The sequence below is a fragment of the Dasypus novemcinctus genome, chromosome 5 (genome assembly GCF_030445035.2).
Source record: "Dasypus novemcinctus isolate mDasNov1 chromosome 5, mDasNov1.1.hap2, whole genome shotgun sequence".
Classification (NCBI taxonomy): domain Eukaryota; kingdom Metazoa; phylum Chordata; class Mammalia; order Cingulata; family Dasypodidae; genus Dasypus; species Dasypus novemcinctus.
The window spans coordinates 49,610,491-49,630,197 of NC_080677.1; the positions used below are offsets into that span (position 1 = coordinate 49,610,491).

Consider the following 19,707-nt stretch of genomic DNA (forward strand, 5'->3'; position numbering starts at 1 on the left):
AGAATATGGAATACATGTAGAATGATATATTTAGTTTTAGGAAATGGGACTGCAGTAAGCACTACCTTTTCCGGCTTAGTCAAAACTGAGAGTTAACTATGTAACTGTCTTTCACTGAAGTTTCACTGCACTTTGCACTTACCTATTATTCTTAAATATTTAGATAAAACTCTATTCAAATAAAACAAAATATCATTTTCATATCACAGAAAACTATTCACATTCATTATTTTAAGCGCTTTGAGAATTAAGGATCCTAATTTAAGAACTGTCAAGTTATTACTCTGCAATAATTAGGTAAAATTTCTCTTCCTTGTTAGTCTTTTCCAAAAGCTATTGGGCAATCCTTAAGCACAAAATTTTGGTGTACAGCTTAACTTTCTTCCCAGGTTGAAAGTGACTGCTAAAAGACTACATAGAACAAAGCTATAATAATACAAGGAAGACACAATTTCGTTCATCTAATCTGTTCAGCTACAACCTATATACCAAAACGTATGCCTCACACATAAATATTTTTTAAAGCTTGAATGATATTGTAACAATAAGCAAAGAATACTCTGGGTTTCAACACACTAAAAAGGAAAAGAAAAGAAAAAAAGACAAATGCTCTACTTCATGTTTTTAAAAAGCTACTCTGAACCTTTTAATCACAAATTAGGCACACTTTCTGCTTGCTGACAACCCAACAATATCTGGGATAAGTGACTTTGAAATTTAAACAGCAAATCTGTATCACTTCTGTAAAAATAAGGGGAAGTGAGGTAAAAAATGAGATAGCAATTATTTCTTAACCTTATGAACACATTAATAACATTGTGCTTTCTCACAACTTAAGAGGTATGAATGCTATACACTTATTTCATGATGCAGTATGAGTTTTAAGGGAATAGGACTAAGAACTAGTTTATAGAGATACTGTGGAAAAGAGTCACAAAGTTTTAAAAATTTTCTTATATGGAAAAAAATCCAAGGTTTCCTTTTGAGATTTCTTGATAGAATGTTTTCATCCAACCTCCCAAATGGTTTCTATGGAGTTCAATATAAAGATACACATCTTCAGCAAGTAGCTGCTTTTCTCTAAAATTTGCTTAGTTTATTCATGCTCCACTGGTGTAGTAAATGCTGCTGCACTCTGTAAGAGTTTATCTTTGATAAACCCAACAGCTAACTGCTTGTTTCACACTGCCCTTCTTAAAATGTCTTAGTACATGCCACACAAACACCACAGATACAAACTGCCATTTCACTGCGATTGGCGAACAAATGTGTTATTTCCCCCAACCACCCACGCGAGTTCGCCAGTGTCAGTCTTTATTAAAACACACGGAAGTCAGTGAAATTTGCAGCTGAGACAATTTTGGTTCTTTTTAATACCAGCTCTAAATAACTTTTTATTCATACGTGTAGCTGAACATACTTTGTAATTAAGACAAATTAGGATAATCAAAAAAGAATAATCTTCCTTGTTACCTTACCATCCATTTTGTTTAGAGCTATGATGACAGATGTAATTGGGGAAAGGAATAGAAAGTAAGTACCACACAAAACCACCATATAACATTTTGTAAAGAAATGGACTCAGAAGGATCAAATGATTTCCAAAGAGAAAAGCGCTAGCAAGTGAAGCGACAGAATTGAGACTTAAAGAATTCAGTGCTCCTTCTATCGTATAATAACACTTATTTTTAAAATTAAGGAATTCAGCTCATAGCCACATTTCATTTCACAGTAGCCTGGAGCACACCCAACCAAGGTCAGAGGCAAGGAGAGTATGTTGAATATTTCCCTACATTCAGGTTTATATGACCACTTATGACAGGGTAAAATCTTCTCCCTAAGAAATGAAATTAAAATTTAATGATGAAAATCTACTAACATTTCTCACATTAAATTACATAATTTTCTAAGTCAAATTTGTGACTCCCACTCAGACTCAAGAGAGAAAAAAGTTTATTTATAGCCCATATGACAGAAATGAATTTCAAAACCCTTTCTTTCCATACAATACTCTTTCTTTTCTGTTGCTTTTCATTTCAAACGAGAAAGCTAAATGGCTTGTCAAATCTTCTTGGCAATTTATTCCTTGCATTAAGATAATACTACAAACCTTCAAAATATTTCGAGGTAACCAGGTCAGTGAAACACTGGTGCCTTACCTTCCAAGTCTCTCTCTAGAGTCAATGGTGCTACAGCATACTGGCTGTGTGAAGGGCACACCAAGTGGAGCACTATTCTTGTAGGCACGTGTTGGTGCCGGATATGATATATTTATTAAATAATACACAGTACAGTATGGACCTAGTATGGTTTTTATTTTGATGTAGCATGTTCTGAGTGTAGTGGATAACTGCCTGCAAAACTGTTGGTAAGGATGGCGGAGACAGTTTTATGACGCCATAGGAAAACTCCAATTTCTAAACGTTTGCCAAAAATGACCATTTGAACAGCTGCTGAATCATTTTACGATATCAGGAATTGAAATTATGGGAAAGCTGTAAAACATAATTTTGAATAATCCTAAAATTTAATTTAAATACATGCTGATTTTGACTGTCATGAAATTATCTGCCTCTACATTCTGTGAAGGGATCTGTGGTTTTAATCTGACTGGCAAAGGAGTCCATGGAACAAAAAAGGTTAAAAATCCTGGCATTTGATTCACTTTAAATCACTTGACTAGATTGCTTTTCTCTCCTTTCATTTTTATTAGATTGTTTTTGATTGGACTAGGTCATTGAGGCTCCACCCTTTTGCTGGGTCTGATATAAACGGACACACAGAGGATAAGATAAAGCATATATTGATTCTGCCATGTGAGATATAGGACTCCAGGAAAACAGAAGCCCTGAAAGGTTAAAGGAGCCAAGGCCGAGGTAAGAATTGAGGCATATGCCTAATAGCTCACAGCTGAACTTGGGGAAAGAGCAAGTCTGATAGATGAGGGCTGGAAAAAGACAAGCCCCATGCCTAGCTGCCCACAGCTAAATTCCAGGACACAGGAGATTCTGGAGAAGAAGGCAGAGATTACTAGACCTGATAGTTTTATGTTCTGACTTTTCTTTAACTTACATCTTGAGCATTTTCCTATTTCACTAATCTTTTCCAAAGCTAATTATTTTGGTGATTATGTAATGTAGCTTAAGAATGCAACTTATAGGGAAGCGGATGTGGCTCAACTGACAGAGCATCCACCTACCACATGGAAGGTCCAGGGTTCAAACCCAGGGCCTCCTGACCCATGTGGTGAGCTGGACCATGTGCAGTGCTGATGTGCCCAAGGAGCGCCGTGCCACACAGGGGTGTCCCCCGCATAGAAGAGCCTCACACACAAGGAGTCCACCCCATAAGGAGAGCTGCAGCCTGCCCAGGAGTGGCACCACACACATGGAGAGCTGATGTAGCAAGATGACGCAACAAAAAAGAAATGCAAGGTTCCCAGTGCTGCTGACAAGAATACAAGCAGACACAGAAGAACACACAGCAAATGGACTCAGAGAGCAGACAACTGGGGGGAGGGAGGGAAGGGGAGGGAAATAAATAAAAAATAAACCTTGAAGAAAAAAAAAAAGAATGCAACTTATAGGGAAACAGATATGGTCCACCCATTGGGCTCCTGTCTACCATAAAGGAGGTCCAGGGTTCGATGCCCAGGGCCTCCTGGTGAGGGCAAGCTGGCCCAAGTGGAGTGCCGGATGAGGTGGAGAGCTGGCACAGCAAGATGATGCAACATGAGACACAGAGGACAGAAAATAAGAAGACATAGCAGAACAGGGAGCTAAGGTGGCGCAAGAGAGTAATCGTCTCTTTTCCACTCGGGAAGGTCCCAGGATCAGTTCCCAGAGCCGCCTAATGAGAATACAAGCAGACAAAGAAGAATGTACAGCAAATGGAGAGAGAGAGCAGACAAGGGTGGGAAGGAGGGGGGCAGAAAAAAATAAATCTTTAAAAGAATATAACTTACAGTGCATTTATATTATTGTTTACGATCTACGTGATTGCCAGTTTTTCTATTGTAAAAATATTTTGTAAATGTTCTTTGGCATTTTTGCTAATGGAGTTTTTTTTTGTTTTTTGTTTTTTTTTTTTGAGAATCTTCCTATATTGATATTATCTCTGTCAAATGTGATTAAAAATTAAAAAAAAACAAAGGTAGCAGGATGCTAGAATCAACAATAGCTGCTTTTGGTGAGAAAGTATCTCTAATAGTAGCTTTTCCTCAAATAAATTTCCCATTATAAAATGCAACCCATTTCTGGTACTTTGCATCAGCAGCCCTTTGGCAAACTAAAATGATGGCCTTCCCTTTCCTTCCCATCAGTATCTGTAGCCTACTGGCCATTTCCTCTGGGCCAAAAATCTACAAAGAAGCAATCAAATGAAAGTGTGTAACTCAAAAAACCATAAATAGAACAGGATAGTAAGAGGCATATGAATATAAATCAAGGATATTAACCCAACAGAAAAATGATATCAACCTTCCAGCATCTGTCTCCTTGAAAATTCCATCTTGATTGGGACACAGTTCACAGCTAGGGGAAACACCACATTTACAGGCATCACAAAACCAAGGTTCAGTGGAGTTTTCAGAAGCTGAACTCATAATAGAGTCACTCTCTCCATCAACCCCATAGCAACCTAAAAAAGGAAAAAAGATAGTATGATTCAACAGTGCTTACATTTTTATTGCACACTTATAAAATCACAAAACTAAGAAGGGAAGGGAAGGAATGTAGAGAAAAATACTGAACCAATGGTTTCTAAAATGATAATAAAGTAAAAACATAAAAATGAATTCATTTTATAAAAGTACTTTTCACCTAGCATGGTATATGCAAGGAAATAAATGACATTTTAAGTGATACATTAAAGTAGTTTTATCCTTACTGGAAAAGAATTAACAGAGGGAAAATAGCATAAAAATATGAGTTGTCATTAAAAAGGAATTGGATTAGTGAGAACCATCATGATGGCAGCAGAGTAAGGACCTCCTACAGTCAGCTCCTGCTACAGGGCAGTTAGCAAACACACAGAGCTCTCTGGAGCTAGCCAAAGCACCTGCTTGGGGGTTCCAGGAGACCAGAACAGCATCCTGCAACATCGTTGGAAGGAGTGAAAGGAGGAGATTGCCCATCTGCAGAGAAGCTTCCTAAGTAGAGCGCTCCACACCCCGGAGGCCGGAGCCCATTCTCCACTGGAGGCACAAGCTGCCTCAGGAGCTGTTCTGCGGCTGGAATTGAAAGTTCCACGTCCCCAAAATGGGGAGGAAGAAATGGTTGGGCACCAATTTCAGCTACTGATGAGTAAATCAGCAGGCTAAAGTATAATCCTGAGAACAACTAAAGTTTGAACCTGTCCAAGTCAGAAAGAGGCCGGGAATCGTCATCTTAATTCCACAACTGGCATGAGGGGAAGCAGGGCAGACTGAGAATCCCAGTGCTGGTGGGGACCGGCTTCTTTCCATCCAGATCAGATTGCAGCTCTAGCCTAGGCCCCAGTGAAACCTCCAGGAAGGAGGAAGCTGTGGGGACCTGCACTAGCCTCTGTGAAATTACCAGCCAGCCCACGGAGGCTGGTGATTTTCCTACTCTGGCAGCATAAGCCGCCCCAGGAGCTAGTCTGTGGCTGGAATAAGAAGCTCCATTTCCCAAAAAACAGGAGACGAGGAGATGGTTGGCTGCCAATTTAGGCTACTGATTTGATAGACTCAGCTGGCTAAGATATAACCCTGGGAAGAGCTGGGATATGAACCAGACCAAGACAGAAAGAGGAGAGTAGCCACCATTTTGACTCCACCACAGCTTGTGGGGAAGCTGGGCTGACTGAAACTCTCAGTGTCAGCAGGAACCAGTTTCCTTCATGTAGATCAGCCTGCAGCCGTAGCCTAGGCTTCAGCCCTGCCTCTGGCAAGGAGGAGGCTGAGGAGCCCTGCACCAGCCTATACAGGTAATTGCAGGTAACTTTGGCTGGCATAGACTGAAAATCAGAAGTCTACCAGGGCAACTGCAGTCATCTTGTATCCACACTGCATAGTTTGCCGCCCACACCTGCGGCTCCATCCTGGCCCCAGGCCAGGGAGAAAGGGATGTGAAGCTTCATCAGTCTCTGGGCAACTACAGTCTAGGCCTGCACTTGGATTATTCCACACAGCTATGACTCTGTCTTACAGCACCAACTACATGCTTGGCTCCTACTGCACAACAAGCAAGGAAGAAAGGATAGGAGGCCCTAAACTGAAGAGAAAAACTGCACCCAGAATAAATACTCTAGTTAGCCAGATGCCAAGACACCAACAAAAGATTACAACCCACACCAAGAAACAGGAAGCTATGGCCCAGTTAAAGGAACAAGATAATCCTCCAGATGACATAAAGGAATTGAGACAACTAGTCATAGATGTTCTAACAAATCTCCTTAATAAATTCAATGAGATGAGCACAAAGAAGAATTTGAAAGCATACATAGACAAATAGCAAATCTTATGGGAATTAAAGGTACAATCAATGAAATTTAAAAAAACATTGGAATCACATAATAGCAGATTTGAGGAGGCAGAAGAAAGGATTGGTGAGCTTGAATAAATGGCCTCTGAAAGTGAACATACAAAAGAACGGATGAAGAATGGAAAAAATTGAACAAGGTCTCAGGGAACTAAATGACAGCAAAAGGCGAGTAAACATACATGTCATGGGTGTCCCAGAAGAAGAGAATGTAAAACAGGCAGAAGCAATATTTGAAGAAATAATGGTAGAAAATTTCCCAACCCTCTTGAAGGACAGAGATATCCCTGTCCAAGAAGCACAACGTACTCCCATCCGAAAAAATCCAAACTCCAAGATACATACTCATCAGAATGTCAAACACCAAAGACAAAAAGAGAATTCTGAGAGCAGCAAGAGAAAAGCAATGCATAACATATAAGGGATATCCAATAAGATTAAATGCTGATTTCTCACCAGAAACCATGAAGGCAAGAAGACTGTGGTCTGATATATTTAAGATACTACAAGAGAAAAACTTCCAACCAAGAATTCTATATCCAGCAAGACTGTCTTTCAAAAATGAGGGCAAAATTAGAATATTCACAGATAAACAGAAACTGAGAGAATTTCTTAGCAAGAGACCAGATTTTCAGGCAATACTAAAGGGTATGCTAGAGCCTGAAAAGAAAAGACAGGAGAGAGGGGCCTGGAAGAGAGTCTAGAAATGAAGAGGATCATGGTGGCCCATACACTTGTATGGATAAGATCTGAAGGAGAGCACTTCCAGAGGTCAATATGCAAGGACTGAGGAAGGTGTTTTCTCTTTTTCCTTTCCTCTCTTTCTTTTTTTTTCCCTTAGTCTCTGGCATTCAAGGAAAGATTTGTCATAAAACTTGATGAATAAAAGCTTAAGGAGGGAAGCAGACGTGGTTCAACTGATAGAGCATCCGTCTACCATATGGAGGGTCCAGGGTTCAATACCTGGTAACGGTAGTATATCAACTATGTTGCCTGGAAAAACTGCTTATGGTAAAAATGACCCCTTACTAGCAGATGCGTGTGAACTGAAGGAAACTATAAATGCCAGATGGACACCTTATTTGGGCTTCATTTAGCACAGTTACGCCAGTCATAAAGCATATCCCTTGGAACTTATGTCTGTGGCACATTAGAATACATTCTGACTCGTGAAGGATGAAGCTTCCAATGTCAGGGTGACTCCCACAGCCACTTCATGTGGATCTCATTTTCTTGCACCTGAGCTGTCAGGTCACCTAGCAGAACAGAGGGCATCCAAAGTTGATTCTAGATGTGAACTGTTGCATGGACTTCTATAAAGATTCTCAAAAAAAGGAATGCATGATGCGGCCTTGCTGGCAAGCTGTATTTCTTCTCCAATATCCTTCTAAATAAACTGGAGCTTTATGTAGCCTATAGTTCTCTAGAGAACTGAACAATTTAGATACCCTGGTAAGTAATGCAGAATCACCCTTTTACACTGTCAATAGAGCTAAAAGTGTAATATAAATGTATGAAACACCTGGGGATCTAGTTAAAATGCAGATTTTGATTCACTTGACCTGAGAGCCTGAATTTCTAATAAGCACCAGGTGATGCAGATGCTACTGCTTAATGCTACCGATCCACGGACTATGCAAAGCAAAGTTCTAGGAAATTATTTAAATAGATAAAGAGTGATATTTTAATCTAAATGTTAGATGAGGTTCTTGAACATTTTTTAAACCTTATTTACTTCAGATGTAGCAATAGTTCAGTTATAAAACAAGAAGGACCTTAAAAATTAAAATACATAATTAGTCATAAAGCACCTATTAAGATAAATAAAGAATTGACACTTGACTTCTAAGAGGCTGCTGAACTCCATATTAGAAGGAAGACATAATTAAAAGTTAAAAAGGAAGCAGAACACAATGCACTTAGAAATAGACCAAAAAAAATCTAAGTTATTTGAACCACGTCATTATTTCTAATTTTTTTAACCCACACTCAATTAATATGGGCTAGCAACACACAGCAGTGTAAGACTTTGATGACCCAAAAGGAAATACAGGCAAACCTCAGCAATATTGCAAATTGAGGTTTAGACCACTGCAATAAAGTCACACGAACTTTTTTGGTTCCCAGTGCACATAAAAGTTATGTTCACACTATACTGTAGACTATTAAGTGAGCAACAGCACTATTTCTAAAAATATATACATACCTTAATTAAAATGTGACACAGAGACACAAAGTGAGTACATGCCGTTAGAAAAATGGTGCCAACAGATTTGCTCGGCGCAGGGTTGCCACAAACCTTCAGTTTGTAAAAAAAAGGTAGTTATCTGTGAGGTGCAATAAAGCAAAGTGCAGTAATATGAGGTATGCCTGTATATTTTCTGATCAGGCTATATATTACTGTATTAAGAATTATCATCATTACTCTTCCCAAGGAAAGAATTTCAACCATCTAACCAAAAATTATTAAAAAAAAAAAAAAAGGAAACAAGAAAAGAAAGAATGGGGTATATCCATATCAGGGGAAAAAAAAAACTTCTCAAACTTACTACTCAGTGATAGCTGGTAAAGAAACTTTGTGCACCAGTAGTCACAAAAATTATCTACAGAAAATTACATTAAAAAGGATAGGATAACTAAAAAATTTAGAAAACTGTATATCCTAAAGTATGGACCACAATGTAAGCACAGATGTCACCTTGTTTGAAAGCTATAGTTTCGGAGTCTGTACATCAGTTTCAGTAAATATGATATGAATAAGTTAAAAGATTATCACTGTGGAAGGGAAAAGGTTTTATGGTGGATGTGTGGGAGTACTGTATATTGTATATATGAATTACTGTGATCTAAGGCTCTTGTGAAGAGAAGCTCAATAATTAGGAAAAAAGAAAAGTAAAAGATAGGATGTAGAATTTTTCCAAATCAATACATATTCTAGATCTAACCTTTAAACTCATCACTATATTTCATTTTACTAGTAAGGGAAACTGACATTATTTTGGGCTTCGCTTTTTAGGAAGTTTTGGATCACAGAGTGGTTTAACAACAGCGGCGGAGGAATAGCTGGTATGGGATGTTATTGACAGGCAATATATGGTTGACAGGGAGTTATACAGGGCGTATGTCCAGGGTTCGTGGTAGTGTTTGGATATACTCATAGTGGAAACAATTAAAAACAACAGCTGGGGGGGTACTGGGTTCCTGGCCGGGGGTGCTCTGTCATGGCCCCTAGGGGAGCAGCGGCAGTCCCCCAGGTGCAACGGTAAGAATCAGGAAGGAATGAAGGTCCAACAGTGGGCCCCTGATACTAATGACTATGCTTGTGAGCCTATATGCCTGAAATAAGAACAAGGCCTAGAGCAGCACTGTGCCTGGAGTTTCCTCCTGACAGCCTTCATGTTACTCAAATGTGGCCAGTCTCGAAGCCAAACTCAGCATGTAGATGCAGTGCATTCCCCCCAGCATGGGACATGACACCCAGGGATGAGCCTCCCTGGCACCGAGGGATCACTACCAAATACCAGCTCATGATGCAACTAGAAAATGACCTTGAATTAAAGGTTCAATGCGGATCAGCAGAATATCCCTGTCTACATATAATAACAGGACTTTAAAATGCTGTTTGACCTAAAGTAAGGGGGAAATGGAAAGGAGAAATGAGTTTATATGGCTATGAGTCTCTAAAAAAGAATCTGGAGGTTGTCAGAAGGATTGCCCTTATGCACACCTGAGCAGAGTCTCAGAGACAGATAAAGTAGATACAACCCCAGGTATTGGTTCTTTTGAGGGCTAAAGAGACCCACAGGTTCTATGGTCATGGCAGATGGGGTTCACTGCCATGTCAGTTGGCCCTTCTTTGGAGCTGGTGTTTCTGCTTAATGGAACTGGACTCAGATGGGATCTCTTTTCACAAGCCTTTCATGCTACTTTACTGGAATTGTAGTTGGTGCTGGGGTTTAAGATATATCTAGGGGATTTGAATCTCTGGACTGACAATATGATAGCCACGCCCTGAACCTCAACAGACTTCAACGCCTACACTCTGATTTATTGGACTTACCCCACTCAGCTAACATGGAGTTGAAGAATGTCAACCACCATACCATGGAGCCTAGAGTGCCTACAACTGAAAGCAGGAGGATTGCATCCACTATCCATGTGGAATCTAAGCCCCCTCTTGACATAGATGTGAAATGGACACAACCAATCCAATGTCCACAGAGAAAATGTAGCATTGGTGTGGAAAGGGTGGCCATGGTGGCTGCTGGGTGCGGGGAATGGGAGGAAGAGATGAGATGTGGAGGTGTTTTCAGGAATTGGAGTTGTCCTGGGTGGGGCTTCACAGACAATTACGGGACATTGTAGATCCCCCCAGGGCCCAATGGATGGAACGTGGGAGAGTGTGGGCTATGATGTAGACCACTGACCATGAGATGCAGCGATGCCCAGAGATGTACTTACCAAATGCAATGGAAGTGTCATGATGATGGGAGAGAGTGCTGCTGTGGGGGGAGTGGGGGGTGGGGGCGGTGGGGTTGAATGGGACTTCATATTTTTTTGAATGTAATATTTTTTAAAAAATGAATAAAAAAAAAGGATCTAAGTAACATTTTTACAGGTTTAGTGAAAAATACCCTACAACAATTTCATTAGGCTATATTAATCACTACTTTAATTCATTAAATTTATGAAAAAGTCAATGTTTAAAAACACTTATCCCCTAAACCAAAACAGATCACTTAGAACCAAAACTAGGAGTTGTTCAAGCTATTAACTCTAACTCCAATAGAAAAAGAGAAGCAAGCCTTAGAGAGAAAGAAGGAATTATGTGATAATCAAAATCAAACAAGAGAAAATCCAAAATTAATGACAGAAATGGGAAATTATTTATACAAGAGGAGTAAAGTAGTAGAATAAAAAATAACTAAACATTTATTTTTTACTTTGATTTAGAATTTGCATCTTTACTTAGAATATATCTCACATTTACAGAATTCACACTACCAAAATATTAATTACACAATATAAAGATTCACCTAAAGCACTGAAAAATTACCTAGTTTCCCTATTTATGTACCACGTATTAGTGAGCTCTTAAAAAGCTTACAAAACATCAGAGTCAGGAACATTAACTTTCCTCTCCTTGCCTTGCCTTCTTCCTTCTCCTATAATAAAAAGTAGGCCTCTGTTTTAATTTCCTCGATGCTAAAGCTAATACCATTCAATGGGTTGACTGAAACAACAGGAACTTATTGGCTCACAGTTTTGAGGCTAGAAGCCCAAAATCAATGAGTCATCAAGGTGATGCTGTCTCCAAGCAGGCTGTGGCAATCTGATGATGGCTGCCAGCAGTCAAGAGTCCTTGGCTTTTCTGTCAAAAAGCAGCACCATCCAGGTCACATTCACTTTCAACGTCTTGCTTCCCATGAACTTCTGTTTTTCTGAATTTCATTCTGTCTATAAAGTACTCCAGTAATAGAATTAAGACCTATCCTGATTGAGTTGGGCTATTTCTTAACTGAAGTATCTTCATCAAAAGGTCCTGCTTACAATGGATTCACACCTACAGGAACAGATTGTTTAAGAACTTCTTTTCGGGGTACAGAGCTTCAAACAACCATAGCCTCATTCTAATGAGTTTGTCTTGATGTTACAAAAAAAAGCAGTCAAATACTCAAAAATATTTGAAACTTGAAATGCCATCAGACCCAGTTAAATGAGTCAAGCAGGAAAATTTGTTACATAACTTTATAGGCACAACTTGCTTTGAACCTAAATAGAATTACAACTCAGAGAGATCATCTTATTTATCTACTTTGACTCAGAAAGACTTTTAGGTGTTACACTAAAACTAACTTAAACAGGAGGTAGATGTTTTTGTGACTTATTTATCCTTAAAAAAAAATGCTATTAGTAAAAAACAAATTTTTAAAAAGAGGTAGAGTTGCCCTAAAAATCACATGTGCAGCTAAATAATTACTCTCAGCATTATCAGAGAAATCACCAACACTAATAGCATTGTTCCTACCTGCATCAGACATCAGCAACGCCACTCGTGGATATAAGCAGTGGCAAAACATTGTTATCATCAGTGGGGATCAATTCAACAGACACTGGCAGCATAGCTGCTGCCTGTTATGTACCTGTTCCCAGGAATGGGGACCATGTCTGGCAGAAGGAGGAAGGATAAATAAGCACAAGGCAGAGGTGGGGGAACATAAGCATACACACACACACACACACACATACACACACACACTTCCCTAGTCCATTCACTCTCCTAAATAACTATTTTACACCATCTTCTCTCTCCCTAAATCTCTAACACTTCCCCACTGCTACTCTCTGCTAATGACTTTCCTAACTCACTGAGGAAAAAAATGAAGCATTCAAAAATGAACTTCTACATGATCCAAACATCACATCTAACAACCTAACAACCAAGTCTACCTATATCTGCATTGCTAAACCCTGTTTTCCCCTGCAGTTACTATATTTATCTGTGGTCAATCTCTCCACATGGATGCTAAATCTCACCCTCTTTAGCTCGTACTCAAAGCCCTAGCTCCAGCAATTGTTCCTCTTTCTCTCCTACATCATCAATTATCAACTTTCCTTTCTACTGGGTCACTCACATCAGTGCAGAAACATGTTATATAATCTCTGCATATGGATGCCACTAAGATAGTCCCCTGTTGTGGTTGAGATTGCATGTAGCCCCAGAAAATCACGTTCTTAAAGCTGGTCCATTCCCATGAGTGTAAACATATTGTAGGTGGGACCTTTTGATTATTTTACTTCAGTAAGGCATGGCCACGGTGGGTCTTAATCCTCTTACTGGAGTAAGAGAATGAAATTCAGATGAAGAGAGAGTGTGAACCATGAAAAAAGGAAGCTGAAGGCAAGGAAGCTAAGAAGATGAGGAAGTGCCCAGTAGATGCCATCATATGCCTTGTCACATGATAGAGGACTCCAGGATCACAGGTAGCTGGTCTTTGAAGAGGAAAGAACTTCCTGATGATGCCTTGATTTTTTCTCAGCCTTAAAACTCTAAATTTGTAAATTAATACATCCACGTTGTTAAAAAGCCAACCCATTTCATGATATCTACACATTTTGGTATTCTAGCAGTCTAAAACACCCCCAATGATCCACACTACCTGGTCTTCATATCTTTGGAAAGTCCATTCTCACCTTTGACTGGGTTAGTTTGTATAAACAATAGCATACAGAAGAAGCAAAGGTTTATCATTTCCAAAACTGGGTTACAAAAGACAGTGTTGCTTCTACTTGGTTCTTCTCTGAAGCCATCTACCCTGTCATGAGTATTCAGGTAACCTATGAAGAGTCCCACATGGTGAGGAGCTGAGTTCTCTGGCAAACATCTACCAAAGAAAAACGGCCTGTCAACAGTTATGTGAGTGAGCTTGGAAGCAAATTCTCCTGCTCCAGTCAAGTAGAGAAGTAACTGCAGAACAGGCCAACAGCTTTGACTGCAACTTTGTGAGAGACCTTAAGCTACAACCACACAACTAACTGCTCACAGATTCTAGTCCTCAGAAACTGAGTAAAATAAGAGATATTTGTTGTTTTAAGCTATGTATTAGTGTTGCTGCATTCCTCCACTCCTCCTCCCCTTCCACCCCCCGCCATCCTTCCCGCCAGTCCCGCCCATATTACCAACCTACAATCTGCCCTCTTCCCCAGTAACTGCTTACCTCAGATCTGTCCATCAGCTTCAGCCTATCCACAGCCGCCCCATAGCTAGCCCTCCCTCCACCACACTCCTCCTTCTACCCAACCCTATATAACCAAATGTACTTCCGCAATAAAGCAGACCTGTTCCTGCGCTCAGGCGGTCTCCGTGGTTCTTTCTTAACCACGCATCCCCCACGCCTGGAGAACCGGTGCTCCTACTTGGAGTACCCCCCGCCGGCGGTTTGGCAGGAGCAAGCCCCCCCAACTCTTGGGCCTGAGCGAGGTCGAGACCACCACGCTCAATGACATATTAGGATACTTCATTATACAGCAATAGATAGCTAAGACAGCATCAAAAGTAAGAAGAAAAAACCCTCCTTCAACTCCACATCCTTCTAGCTAAGGTCCCATCTCTCTAATCCTCTTTACATAAAAATTTCTTATAGTAATTGCATTTAGTCATTATCTTCACTTTCCCTTCCTATATTCTCACTTGAACTCTCGCCAATCAAAATGTCCAATGACCCTCATGTTACCAAGTTGAACATTAAATTCCCTATTATAAAGTACAAAAGAGTATGAGGATATTTAATGTTGCTATTTAAAAAAATAGGATAGGAAGTGGGGGTGGCTCAAGCCCTTGGGCACCTCCCTCCCACATGGGAGGTCCTGGGTTCAAGTTCCAGTGCCTCCTAAAAAGAAAACAATCACACAACAAACAGACACAGAGAGCAGACAGTGAGAGCAAACAATGAGGTAGGGATGGGGAGAGGAGTAAATAAATAAAATAAATCTTAAAAAACAGGATAGACAAAATTTACATGATATGCTACATTTAAATAGTAAGTAAAACGTGTGTATTAAACATTGAAAAGGACAGAAGGAACAAGAGATACCTAATATTCTTGAAATACCTGGGTACTAAAATATACAAGAAACACTGAAGAGTCAGGATATTCTAAATGTACAGGAAGTATCAAGAATACAATATTCATGAGACCTTACCGTGGCCACCCATTGGTGACACTTATTCTGGCTCCATGAATCCTTGGCCTAAGAAACTATATAAAGTGCCTGCCTACTGAGCATGAACAGCTAAATCTGTGGCCAAGCATACTAGAACCTGCATCTTTCCAATGGAATAAGTCTATGTCTTTGGCTCAGAGTAACTTCCATTCCATCCAAGCTCCCTTTATTGAATCACAACTCTGGTCCTCATAATCACAGCATCAATAGAGAAGGGTGAGGAAGCAGGAAGACAGGCAGGACATATGAACACTATTTATCCCAACATTCAAGCAGTGCAGTCCTTCTACCCCACTTATTACCTAAGTGCATAATTTATTCTATGCCTTTCCCCTTGCTTCTCATTGTATACTTTAAATTTATTTAATAAACCATGCAGTGAAATCATTTGGTCTTTCTTTTCTATAATATCTGGGTTAGCTTGCTAGGTAGTGTACTTGGAGCCTACCACAGCAATTGGATTATTTCCCACATGATGTAGGCCCTCATTTTACCTTAAAAACAGCATTTGACACAATCACTTTCTCCTTTTGAAACATTTTTGTCATTTAGCCTCTGGGTTGCCACTCATGGTTATCCTCCTGTCTCACTGGCCATGGGTTCCTAATTTAATTTTTCTATCAACATTACTCCCTAGAAATCGCATCTAGTTGTGTAGCTTTAAAAATTATCTGCAGGCCAATGACTTCCAAATTGGGACCAGTCCCAAAATCTTCCTTAAACTCCAGACAATTTAAAATCAAACTTAATAATATCTACCTCAAAATGTGTCCCTCTCTTGAATTACTGCAATGTTCTAATTAATTTCCTTGATTCCCACCTTAGACTCAATTCCATCTGCTCTCAACTCAGTAATCAGAACCACCCTTCCAAAATACAAGTCAAATCATATTAATCCTCTACTTAAAACGCATGATGGGAAAGCAGATGTGGTTCAAGAGACTGGGCTCCCATCTTCCATTTCAGAAGTCCCGGGTTCAGTTCCCAGGGCCTCCTGGTAAAGACAAGCTGGCCCGCAGCATGGAGAGCTGGCCCACATGGTGAGCTTTCACATACACAAAAAAATTGAAAACTCACGCATGACTCCCCATCAGAGTAAAATCCTAAATCAGTATATGATTGTAAGGTCTCACAAGGTATGTCCCTATTCCTACTTGCCTCCCTCTCAACCACTAACAAGTCTTCTCACTCAGTTCTAGCCAAATTAACCTCTGTGGCATTATACAAATATCCCAAAAATGCACCCCCTCTTAAGATCTTGACATCTGCTACTCTGTCTGCCTGGATTACCGTTTCACCAAATATTCAAATGCTTAGCTCCCATGTATATACTTCAAAATGAAACAAATTAAAGAGCAATTTAAAGCCCTTGTATTTAGTATATGACTTTTCTATAACCTAAAACTTCTTTGAGGACAAAATGAAAAAAAAAAAGGAAGTATGACACTGGGGGAATAAATGGAAAAAAATGTCACTGTACATAAAGGATAACAGATCGTACAGTAATGAAAAGCATAACATCAAAAAAATTTTAATAATTTTTATTATTTTTTATTATCCCCAATTTTTATTTATTTACTTTATTTTTTTGGATTTTATTTCATATTTCTAAAATTTTTAATATTTTTTCATTTTCTTATTAATTATATTTGGCCATTTTACTGACTTCATTTTCGATTGCAGAAGGGTTACAAATGTGTCAGGGGAGAACCATTTGTGTGAGGTGTCAGTGATGGTGGATACATGGGAGCAGGTTCACCTGGGCATACAAATAAGGCATACTAATGTATTCAAATGTTCATAGGGCATTGTCATGGTGGGTGGAGAGTCACACACTAACCAAAAGAATAATGAATTCCCATCCTGGAAAGCTCTGCTACGTCCTCTAACTGAGCAGCAAGATGCCTTGAGTACATAGGCAATAACTAGTAAAGGAGGATGGTCCATTGAAAGGACATTGATACTGATGACTGTGCGTAGGAACCTTTACTCTTGAAATTGAAACTTAGCCTAGTATTATAGGGTGCCTAAGAGTTATCTTCAGGGATCCTCTTTGTTGCTCAAATGTGGCCTCTCTAAGCCAAACTCAACATATAAATACATTACCTTGCCCCAGCGTGGGACATGACTCCTGGGGATGAGCCTCCCTGGCACCAAGGGATTACTACCAAGCACTAACTAGCAATGCAACTAGAAAAAGACCTGGACCAAAAGAGGGAAAAGATAAAGACAAATGAGTTTATATGGCTAAGAGACTTCAAAGTGAGTGAGGAAGTCATTCCAGAGGTTACATTTATGCATATCTCAGTAGAATCTCTCTGACTGCCAAATAGATACTACACCAAACAGCGGGGTTCCTGAGGGATCTGGAGACATCCAGACACTATAGTCAGGGCAGCTCAGGAGTTTGGTGCCTTGTCAGTGGGCCCTAGTTTGGAATTGATTCTTCCTAGAATGACAGAGATCAACTCAGTTGTGGTTTCCCTACACATGGCTCTTCTGTCCTTCAAGTAAGTGTACGTCCAAGAGACTTAAATCTTTGGGCTGACCATGTGCCAGCTGGGCCCAGAATGTCAACAGAGTTACAAGACCTACTCTCCAGTGGTCTCACCCAGGACTACTAACATGGAGGTGATGATGGACAACTACCATACAAAGGAACTGAGAAAGTCTACAACTGCAAGCAAGAGAGTCCCATCCATCAGCTCTATGAGATCACAGCCCCCTTTCAATTAGAAGTGGAGAGGCAGGAGGTGGGGCAAGATGGCATCCAAGTGTGTACACCATCATCATCTCTCCCGCAAAGGACCGGCTGTGTGGTGATGGAATTCTGCCGGAATGGGCTGTTTCAGGAACCTACAGGGCAGCAAGTATTTGAACATTTATCTGGAGAGACTGCAGCAGAATTAGTGCTTGCTCAAGGTAGAATGGCAGGTTTCTAACACTGAACTTGGAAGTGGTGGGAAGGTAAATCCCTTCCCCCTAGGGCTGAAGGTGTAGCATCCCTGGAGAGCTGCTGGTCATGTGGCAGCATTCCCAAGCCCCATGTTTCCCAAATGCATAAACCCCAAGTCTGTATTCCCTCAACCCCCGCAACCCACATTTCACAGACCTACATACCCTGAGTCCATGTTCTCCTGGGGCTCTGTTTCCTGAGACCAGCACTCCCCAAAACCCAGCATTGCCCGACCCCCGCCCCAGTCATGGGCTAACTCCAAGAGTAGAAGAGTTTAGGTGGGAGGTCCAGAGGGGCCCAAGGAGTGCAGGTTCAATTTTCTGGTTCCCCCCTCCCCTTTCACTGAGTTTGGAGGAGCCTATCAGCTGACTTGGGGAGAGCCTAGGAAGAGAGGAAAAGCAAATCTGCTGAGAAAGCCTGATTTACCTGAACACCCTGTGATAGGAAACTTGGTCTGGGAGAAGGTCAAGTCAGAAAATTAACTAGCCCCCCTGTAGCACACCTAAGGGAGAGGCACAGTAGGACAGGCTTTACAGGCTTCCAATAGCATATTTAGGGTTCCTGGAAAGGGATGGGTGCTTTCTTTCAAGAAATTAAGAGACATTATTTTCTGAGGTGAGTTGGTTCACCAGGGACCCATTTGAATTTCCTACAGGAGCCCTCACTCAGCCTTCCTGCTGCCCTGGGAAAAAGGGAAGTGAGGAAGGGAGAAAGGGGGAAAGTCAGACTCCTAAGCAGTTTATTAAACTGCAAAGAGGATTCCTTGGCTTGAGGCCTTATCTGGTCTTTTTTGCTGGTTTATTTTCTTGTTTTTCTTTCCCCTTTATCTCCCAGATGACCCTTTTTTTTTTTTTCCTCTTCTTCCTTTCTCTTTTTGTTGCTTTTTTTATTTTTCCTTCTTCTTTTTCCTTTTTAGATATTAGGTGCTGCAGGCAACATTTCTTATTTGCTGTGCCTCCTCATCCTCAATTTCCTCTTTTCTGTGTATACAGATTTTGGCTACCAATTCTATCCCCTTTACTTTACATCATTCTATCCTCCATCATTTATTGTTTCTCTTACATTCCACCTCTCTTTGTTTAGCCCCCAATATTTCTGACTCTTTATCTCTAATACCTCTAATCTGTTTTCTATCTCTTATTCACTCTTTATATTACTATCCTTTCTTTTCTCTTTCCCTCTCTCCTGACCACACTGGCCTTTTAATTCATACTATATTCCTTCACCTATCCAGTTTACTATCTCATTATAGGTACTCCACTTTTTTAAGGTTATACCTATACACAGCTTACATGAGTTCAATATCTATTCTCCTAGACATCACATGATGCTTTTGCTAACATTCACTATCAATACTACTATTATATTTTATTTTCTTACCCCTTTTGCTTTCTCTGGCCCTAACGTTTTCCTTCAAGGGAACTTAGCCAACAACAAGGAAATAGAATAAGAAGAACAAAATGACAAAGACTTAACATGCACACAAAAACAACTAGTTAAACCCTGAGATGAAGAAAATAATCAACT

At 40.1% G+C, this 19,707-nt stretch overlaps 1 protein-coding gene across 10 annotated transcripts in view; it reads right to left on the bottom strand.

The window, feature by feature from the left end:
- Positions 1-19,707, bottom strand: part of PHF14 (PHD finger protein 14) — a 254,756-nt gene that overhangs the window by 204,932 nt on the left and 30,117 nt on the right. For all 10 annotated transcript variants that reach the window (XR_011648807.1, XR_011648808.1, XR_011648809.1 and 7 more), the window contains exon 5: positions 4,479-4,638. Coding sequence is in view for 6 of the 10 variants with exons in the window: in XM_023588955.3 (XP_023444723.1) it covers positions 4,479-4,638 (160 nt within the window). In the remaining 4 variants the exon portion in view is untranslated. The remainder of the gene's footprint in view (positions 1-4,478; positions 4,639-19,707) is intronic.